The following is a 9,832-nucleotide window of genomic DNA, read 5'->3' as shown; positions in this document are numbered from 1 at the left end:
CGTGTCCAGAAGAGGGCAACCAAAATGGTCAAAGGCCTGGAAACGATGCCTTATGAGGAACGGCTTAGGGAACTGGGTATGTTTAGCCTGGAGAAGAGAAGGTTAAGGGGTGATATGATAACCATGTTCAAATATATGAAAGGATGTCATATAGAGGAGGGAGAAAGGTTGTTTTCTGCTGCTCCAGAGAAGCGGACACGGAGCAACGGATTCAAACTACAAGAAAGAAAATTCCACCTAAACATTAGGAAGAACTTCCTGACAGTAAGAGCTGTTCGGCAGTGGAATTTGCTGCCAAGGAGTGTGGTGGAGTCTCCTTCTTTGGAGGTCTTTAAGCAGAGGCTTGACAGGCATATGTCAAGAATGCTTTGATGGTATTTCCTGCGCGGCAGGGGGTTGGACTGGATGGCCCTTGTGGTCTCTTCCAACCCTATGATTCTATGATTCTAAGATTCTATGATTCTACCTGGTTCCAGATACTGGGTAGGGTCAAGTTCTGTTAATGGCTGCAGGAGCGGACCCGCCGGAGGCAAGGGCCTTTGAAAAGGAACATTGCAGGTCTTAGGTGTTCCCGGGACCCATCATTGTGTCGGATCTTGGGCCATTTGCCTGGAGAGTGGAGACATCAGCCTTTATTTGTGAATGCGTTACATTCATTTCTATGTTACAACATTTTACAAAGTATTTATTCGATATCGCATTGGAGGAAATCAACTCCCCCCCTCCCCCAAAAAAGCAACTGGGTGGCGATTACGTGCTACACAACAGCACGTCTGCAAAGGGCCCGAGGAGATTCTTGTTAAAAATGCAGCGGATCCACACTAGGTAGTTTGTGAAGGGCTTGATGTTGTCCGAAAAGGTGTGGTTCGGATGGGAAACGGTGTAAGGCACATATGTGTTTTCCCCTTGCTCCTGTATCCACACTTCGTATTTCACTTCCCGGACCTTCAGGTACTTCAGGTTCCAAGGGATTTGCCAGGACACAGAGAGCTTGGCTTCGCTGGCACCCTGGACGGAGGCTTGGCACTTGGCACCTCTGACTTTGCCCGGGTAGAGGCCGCTGGTCCACGCCTGCCTCTTAGGCCCAGGCCTCGTCTTCACAGCCTGCCTGACCACCTGGATAAGGGAAGCAATGTTGACCTCCGTGTCCTGGTAGATGCGGAAAAGCCACTCCGGGTTCCGGCAGCAGAGGTGCCGGGGAACCTCGCTGCTTTTCAAGATACGGTCCTGCTCTGCCTTGTCTAAGTGGGCGATTCCTCCTTGATCCCAGGGCCGGTCCGGATAAGTCACCGTGTTCTCCTTCTCGGTGTTCGTCCAGGCAACGTACTGGAGGTCCATGCCAGGGAGGGTGCACAACGTTTTGTAAGGCGTGTAATGCTCGGGGTTTATGGCGTACGGGAAGAGCTCCACCACAGTGGCTCCCCTGGGCAGGAAGAGGGACATTGCAAGCTGCGCTCCATGCATGCTGACTAGCATGGAGGCATTGCTGATCAGGCTCACGATATCCGAGAACGTGTGGTCTTCGATGGAAACAGTAATGGTTTTCATCTGGAATTCTCGGGCGAGCGCCAGAATGAGTTCTGCCTCGTTGAGGATTATCCTGTTTATGGTTCGGCTGAAGACTACAATGTATTCTTCGCCGGGCGTCCCTTCCGAGCTCACGTTCAACTTCTCTGTCACGAATTTGGCGAACTGGCGGATCTCGTTCCCGGAGACCAGGATGTTGGCTTTCGGCCCCTGCGGCTGGACAAACCCGTACTGGTACCACGTGGTGATTTTGGACAGTCCCACGTACGACTTGGTAAAGCAGAGGAGACGCCCCAGAGTCTTAAGCTGCTCTCTTACCAGCGGCTGCTTGCCGCTCAGCAGTTTGTACAGCTCAAAATGAAGGCCTTCGCCAAACCCTTCCATGAAAAACAATCTGGCTTCCTGGTCCAGATCTGGGAACTGCTGCATGGTGTAGAAGATCGGGAGGAGATCGTCGTGAAAAACATGCATCAAGTTGTCCGGGTTGAATCTGTTCAGGATCAGGGCCACGTCGGGGACAAACACTGGCTTTGGCATAAATTTAAGGGACGCGGCTGGGAGTTCTACAAAGTTGAAATACTGTGTGTTGTGGTCTTCCACCGAGGAGAGGTCAAGCAGCGCAGGCTGGAATCTCCTGGAGCCCAAGTTGGGGAGCATGACCGAGGAGTTGCTGTGGAAGAAGATGAATTCCTCCGCCTCCGTGGAATAGCAGAGGGATTCAAATCGGCAGATCCGATCAGTGTGCATCTTGCCAGCGCATACCATCTTGGTCCCATCTTGCACCAGGTCTTGAAGGGCAGCCTGGTAGTCAATGCGGACCTGAGAGAGCTCCTGCGTCTGGCGAGTGAGGACCAGCTCCTCTTCCAACACGAAGACGTGATCTTGCAGCTTGATGTATTTCCACAGCACAGCTGCAAGGGCACACACTAGCAAGGCATTAAACACAGGTGCTATGTTCATTCTGGAGCCAAATCTCATCAGGCGGGCAGGTGGCGGACGCAAAGGAAGAGGGAGGCATTATCAGCCCTCTTCAACATTGTGGAACGAGACCTAAAATAAGAGGGAGGAGAGAGAGAAAGCCAGAGAAAAAATCACATTCAAGTTTCGCAATGTTCCTGTAAAGTTCCATTTAAAAAAGAAAGTCGGTTGATATACAGTGGTACCTCAAGTTACGAATGACTCGACTTACAAAATATTCGACTTACAAACTAAAATAATTGGCGATCACTTACGAATTTCTTCAACATCCGAAGGCCGAATCGGGGCCTCGCTGCCGCCGCTGGCCTCCCGCCAGATTGCTTCCAGCCAGATCAACCCCCTCGCCGCTGCTGCATAGCCTCAGGCCGGATCGCTGCCGGCGCTGCCGGCTCCTGCCCGGCCAGATCGGGCCCTCGCCGCCACAGCCACCGGCCTCCTGCCGGCCTTTAAAGTGCCTTTTTTTAAGGCCCTGGAACGAATTAATCCATTCCCAATGCATTCCTATGGGAAACATTGTTTCGACTTACGAATGTTTCTACTTACGAATGTGCATTTGGAACGGATTAAATTCGTAAGTAGAGGTTCCACTGTATTTCTCAGCTTTGATGCAAAGAGGAAGATGTGCATATAAAACTCAGTCCTTTTTTGGGAACAGCTGCACAAGACCGATTCCTCTCTAATTTTAGCCATGCCGCTCTGTGGCGCAAAAACACACTGCAGAATGATGTACAGATGTGCCTGAATGGCTAACAAACATTATTTGCTAAGCTCTGTCTTGTGGGGCGAGAAATTTTTGAATTTGTGGAGAAAGCGCACAAAACCATTTGCTACTTGAATTTTGAAGGACAGAGTCCTAGGAAGACAGTACCACATGACTCCCCCCCCCCGCCCGAATGTTGGGGTCATCTCCAAGAATCACATTCATCCCACATGAAGGTAGGAGCTTCTAACACAAAGAACAGTGTACCTTGTCATGCAATTAAATCATACACATTAATAGCTAAGCAGTGCTTTTTTCTTCTTCTTCTAAAAAAAGAGGCGCCGGTAATCATCATTAAAGTAAATGCCACACTTTTTAACAACAAAAAGAGGTGCCAGTACTTGAGTGCCCCCTGGAAAAAAAAGCACTCTAGCTAAGAGACTTGAACATACCTGCCAATACCTGGAAATTCAAAGCGAACTGGTTTCAGGACTTAACATCTGGACTAGCCTCATATTCCTTGCAGTTTGCAGCTGTAAAAGAAACACTGGCTGGACTTTGCTGAAAATGAAACAAAAAAAGATAAATTAGGGACTTGTAATGTCTGCATTCATTTCAATCACATCGCTATTCTGTATGGTAAAAGCTCAGGTCACAACATTGTCCACTAATGTCAGAGTTCTTTAATAATAATAATAATAATAATAATAATAATAATAATAATAATAATTTTTATTTATACCCCGCCCTCCCCAGTCAATTTATTTATTTGTTGCCTTACTTCAGCGGTCCCCAAACTAAGGCCCAGGGGCCAAATGCAGCCCAATCGCCTTCTAAATCCGGCCCGCGGACGGTCCAGGAATCAGCATGTTTTTACATGAGTAGAATGTGTCCTTTCATTTAAAATGCATCTTTGGGTTATTTGTGGGGCATTGGAATTGGTTCATATTTTTTAAAAAAATATAGTCCGGCCCCCCACAAGGTCTGAGGGACAGTGATCCGGCCCCCTGCTGAAAAAGTTTGCTGACCCCTGCTTTACTTGTTCTCAGTAACAGATGCATAGCAGGCCTCTTGTGTAATGTTCAGGGGCAATGAAATGGCAAATACGGTTCAGCAAAATGAATATCAAGTGGTACACACTGGGACAAAATATATTCTGCACTGCTACTTCATAAATACACTTATGGGGGGGGGGTATGAGCTGGCAGTGACTTGGCAGGAAATAACTCTTGGGGTCACGGCAGATAGCTCAGGAAAATGTCAACACAGCATGCGGCAGCTGCGGAAAAGAGGAATTCTGTCTTTTAGATCATCAGGAAAGGTCATCAAAGATCATCTTGCTGCTATCATTATGTCTCCGGTGAATTATCTTGTTGGTTTTTAAAACTGGGAAGGAGGTAACTGACCATAAATGCCTAACAGCTCACGTTAGCAGTCTGTGCAGCAAAGCACCTCCCGTCTTTTAAAAGATGCAGCCAATCTATAATAACACACTTGTGATGATGTATATATTAGACGCGTCATTAATGAACTCTACTCACTATTTCTGAGACTTTTCAAAGCAAGACACAAACAGCTTTGTTGCGGTCCATAGACCCAAAATACACAGTACAGCAATGGAATATATCAAGAGTTATTGCAGTGCAAAAGCAGCCTTGCTAAGACAACAAAGGAGCTTTAGCCTGTACATACTGGTTTTTGAACATGGGACGCGGGTGGCGCTGTGGGTTAAACCACAGAGCCTAGGGCTTGCCGATCAGAAGGTCGGTGGTTCGAATCCCTGTGACGGGGTGAGCTCCCGCTGCTCGGTCCCTGCTCCCGCCAACCTAGCAGTTCAAAAGCACGTCAAAGTGCAAGTAGATAAATAGGTCACAACAGTGCAATTCTGGGCTGCATCAATAGGAGGATAGCATCTAGATCAAGGGAAGTAATAGTACCACTGTATTCTGCTCTGGTCAGACCTCACCTGGAGTACTGTGTCCAGTTCTGGGCACCACAGTTCAAGAAGGATACTGACAAGCTGGAACGTGTCCAGAGGAGGGCAACCAAAATGGTTAAAGGCCTGGAAATGATGCCTTATGAGGAACGGCTTAGGGAGCTGGGTATGTTTACCCTCGTTAAGGGTATGATATGATATGATAGCCATGTTCAAATATATTAAAGAATGCCATATAGAGGAGGGAGAAAGGTTGTTTTCTGCTGCTCCAGAGAAGCGGACACGAAGCAATGGATTCAAGCTACAAGAAAGAAGATTCCACCTAAAGATTAAGAAGAACTTCCTGACAGTAAGAGCTGTTTGACAGTGGAATTTGCTGCCAAGGAGTGTGGTGGAGTCTCCTTCTTTGGAGGTCTTTAAGCAGAAAGGCTTGACAGGCATATGTCAAGAATGCTTTGATGGTGTTTCCTGCTTGGCAGGGGTTTGGACTAGATGGCCCTTGTGGTCTTTTCCAACTCTATGATTCTATTATTCTGTTCTATGATTCTAGGTACCGCTCCGGCGGGAAGGTAAACGGTGTTTCCATGTGCTGCTCTGGTTCGCCAGAAGCGGCTTTGTCATGCTGGCCACATGACGTGGAAGCTGTACGCCTGCTCCCTTGGCCAATAACGCGAGATGAGCGCCGCAACCCCAGAGTCGGTCATGACTGGACCTAATGGTCAAGGGTCTCTTTATCTTTACCTTTACTGGTTTCTGATTCTTACTGCCTCCGAGAGGAATTTTGCTGCAGCCAATGTAATAGTATGTATCTTATCCTCAAGCAGAATCTTAACATAAAACGAGTCAGCAATTCCATGTTGTTCTGTTAATATTGGTTTGATTAGGTGCTGTCTAACCTGTTTATAGAGACTACAGTGTAATAAGATGTGTTTCTTTCTTTTTACTTTATAAAAAGATTTTTATTGAAGTATGAGAATTTCTACATAATATTCTCTCCTTCCAATTTTTAATTTCCCATACCATTTTTCCTTTCCCTTCCCACCCCCTCCCCTACCCATAATCCATTGGAAGGGTTCAAACAGTTGCCCTCAGCCACGGGCACAATGTCTTTAATTTCCACTTACAGGTAGGTAGCCGTGTTGGTCTGGATCGAAGTAAAATAAAAAAAATTCCTTCAGTAGCACCTTAAAGACCAACTAAGTTTTTATTTTGGTATGAGCTTTCGTGTGCATGCACACTTCTTCAGATGCCACTGAATGTCTTCTGGTCCAGTAGTTGTTATCCATTGAAGATAGGAGTTCTATCTGGTCCTTATCATAGTAGACTTGGCCTTCCATGTTATTTCCTGTGACGTTACTGCCAGAAAATGTGTTTCATTTGTGTTTCAGATGTGTTTCATGCATTCAGCATCCTGGGGAAACATTCAATCTGCTTTCAGACAAGGGTCTTTCTGAACCCCACCTAAAGATGTAATGGACTGAATCTGGAATATTTGCATACAGAATGTATGCTGCTATAGCATTCCCAAACAGCCAGAAGTAATACAGGACAATACCGTAAATACAATGTGTGTTTTTATTTCATTACTTCACAGCGACATTATGAGGGGTGTGCTGTAAATGACACACACCCAAGGGCGACACATACCTTGTAAGTCTATCCGGGTTGAACAGAGACGAATCACAATTACGAATGGCAGCATATCGGAATCCCAACATCATGCATACATACACAAATACTATGCACAGACATAGGTACATGCCCGTCTGTATCTGTCCACAGGCTTAGGGTGTTCAGAGAATGCAATGGTTAAAAAAAATAGGAAAGCAGTGGTCCCTAATGGCTAGATATAGGCTGTATATCTCTTAAGTTTTCTTGGCAGGGATACTGGAGTGGCTTGCCAATTCCTTCTCCAGGTGGATCACGTTTGGTCAAAACATAACTTCTCTAAGTTATTTAAGCCCCTTCGCCACGACAAGGCAGTGATCCATGAAGGTGATGTAGTGATGTATGGAAGTGAGAGCTGGACCATAAAGAAGGCTGATCGCCGAAGAATTGATGCTTTTGAATTATGGTGCTGGAGGAGACTCTTGAGAGTCCCATGGACTGCAAGAAGATCAAACCTATCCATTCTGAAGGAAATCAGCCCTGAGTGCTCACTGGAAGGACAGATCCTGAAGCTGAGGCTCCAATACTTTGGCCACCTCATGAGAAGAGAAGAATCCTTGGAAAAGACCTTGATGTTGGGAAAGATGGAGGGCACTAGGAGAAGGGGAAGACAGAGGACGAGATGGTTGGACAGTGTTCTCGAAGCTACGAACATGAGTTTGACCAAACTGCAGGAGGCAGTGGAAGACAGGAGTGCCTGGCGTGCTATGGTCCATGGGGTCACGAAGAGTCGGACACGACTAAACGACTAAACAATCTCTTAAGTTGATATTTGTTACCGTTTATCCCATATCTGCTTCTTGTCTTTGCTACCTGTAAAATGCTGCAATAAACATAGTTTTAGTTTAGACCAGGCACCCCCAAACTGCGGCCCTCCAGATGTTTTGGCCTACAACTCCCATGATCCCTAGCTAACAGGACCAGTGGTCGGGGGAGATGGGAATTGTAGTCCAAAACATCTGGAGGGCCGAAGTTTGGGGATGCCTGGTTTAGATAATATTTTTCCCCCATTGAAAGGACCGGGTGTTAACAGCCAAGTCAAATTTCAAATTCAGTGAAGTAAGGAAGGAACCCTACGGGTGGTAAGAGATGCATACTAATTTTCCCTTCCCCGTTTCAGGAGCAGTTCTCAAATATTGACGTTTCCATGCATGGCAGTTAAAATCAATCTATTGGAGAGACTTTTAGAGGACATCTGAAGGCAGCCCTGTTTAGGGAAGCTTTTAATCTTTAAGAAATTAGTGTATTTTAATTTTTCTGTTGGAAGCCGCCCAGAGTGGCTGGGGAATAAATTATTATTATTATTATTTTATTTTCTAATTCAGCAGCCCTCTATGACGTATCCCATTGCCGCGCCTGCCGTGATCAATTGTGCATTCATCCTTCGTAAAACATAAGGCACTTACCGAGTTAACCGCGCTGTCCCCTGCGCAGCTCACCTAGCATTGATGCAATACTGGAGCGTAGCGAGCGCTGTAGATCTCTCTCTTTCCAAAATAAATAAATAAAAATAAAATCAGGATTTTGCACTCAAGTCGGGATCTTGCAATCCCTGGCTGTTTCGTAATGCCATCAAAAAACAACAGCTTAATAAGAACAGAGGAGGATTTATTTGCACGTCCGGAATGTCAGTCCAGAGATAAACGTTCGATTCCAGGACTCTGCTGGCATAAGCGGCGTTGATCAGGCAAAAGCGATCTCGTTGCCACTGGCCAGTGGCCGCCCCCAAAACCTGCAACCCCCTCTACCAGCTAGGCGCCAAGCCTCTCCTATCCCCTGCTGCCATGGAAGATGCTGCTGTTTTTGCTACTGCTGTTGGTTCCCAGGGGCACTGCATCAGTCCTTTTCCTCCTGGCCTCAGAAGCAAATTCTCTGTGCAACTTTTGTCCGCGCAGAAGCTTGCAGGAATCCCTCTGCCTGTCTCGTTTTTGATCATGCAGGTGCATGTAACTGGGTGTCCTTGCGCGCGTGCCCCAGGCTCCCCGGTTTGCAGCCAGGGCTTTTTCTCCAGCGCAGCTCCCCAGCAGGACACAAACTTGCTCATGCTCAGTGCTAGCATGCTTGAGCGAGCCTTTCTGACAGCAGCCCAGATGCATGATGGGGGTTGTAGTTTCCCTTGCCCTCCAGACGTTTGCCTGGTGTTATCCAGAGAGGAAGGAGGAAGGGGGGGGGAATACACAAGCAAAAGGCAATGCCTCCTTTATGGACAACTGATTCCAAGCAAGAGATCAGAGGGGTTTTAGACCTTAACAGATTAGACAACTGGGCCAAAGCAAGCAAGATGAATTTTAACAAGGAGAAATGTAAATTACTACACTTGGGCCAAAAAAATATGAAAGGCACAAATACAGGATGGGAGACTCCTGGCTTGAGAGCAGTACATGTGAAAAGGATCTAGGAGTCTTGGTAGACCACAAACTTGACATGAGTCAGCAGTGTGATGCAGCAGCTAAAAAAGCCAATGCAATTCTGGGCTGCATCAATAGGGGCTCAACCTTATACTTTGGAAAGTTTCATCTGCTAATTTCTGCAGATCAAGGCACAAGAGCAGACTGGGCCATTTCCCCTGATCAGCTGGCAACCCTTGCACTGACTGTGTGTGTGTGTGTGTGTGTGTGTGTGTGAAACAAGGAGGGGTGAAGTGATCCAATTTCTTCTCCTGCCTTTCTTCTCCCTCAAACCAAAGCAAATGATTGCAGGCCCTCACTTTACTGTTTCCACTGTCCACGCACACAGCCCTCTTATTTGGCTGGCTCCAACACGCATTCTTCAACCAGGGCAGAGCACAGCACATTTTGGCTCTGGGTCACAAGCATCACCACTGCTCAGTGTTGAAAAGCACCTGGAGGCCCCACAATGAATGGGAGCATGTCTGGGGCATGCCAGTGAGGTACCTTTCGAAGTCCCCAAGAGGCCAACTCAGTCGAGTGCTGGGGTCAAGCCTGATTCGCGACCATCCCCAAATCTCTGTCCTGAAGCTCAAATTTCAGTCTGCTGGTGAATCTTGTTGGTCGATATCAGCC

At 47.0% G+C, this 9,832-nt stretch overlaps 1 protein-coding gene across 1 annotated transcript; it reads right to left on the bottom strand.

The window, feature by feature from the left end:
• Positions 1 to 414: 414 nt before the first annotated feature.
• On the bottom strand, positions 415 to 8,830 carry LOC118092360 (protein O-linked-mannose beta-1,4-N-acetylglucosaminyltransferase 2). The gene is made up of 3 exons (XM_035130313.2): positions 8,216 to 8,830; positions 3,658 to 3,766; positions 415 to 2,577 (listed from the first exon to the last, which is right to left on the bottom strand). The coding sequence occupies exon 3, from the start codon at positions 2,503 to 2,505 to the stop codon at positions 751 to 753; it is 1,755 nt and encodes a 584-aa protein (XP_034986204.1). The 5' UTR covers positions 2,506 to 2,577; positions 3,658 to 3,766; positions 8,216 to 8,830; the 3' UTR covers positions 415 to 750.
• Between the last annotated feature and the right edge of the window lie 1,002 nt (positions 8,831 to 9,832).

Source organism: Zootoca vivipara, chromosome 12 (genome assembly GCF_963506605.1).
Source record: "Zootoca vivipara chromosome 12, rZooViv1.1, whole genome shotgun sequence".
NCBI lineage: Eukaryota > Metazoa > Chordata > Lepidosauria > Squamata > Lacertidae > Zootoca > Zootoca vivipara.
The sequence above is the reverse complement of the archived record's forward strand: the minus strand, read 5'-3'. Positions and strand labels throughout refer to the sequence as shown.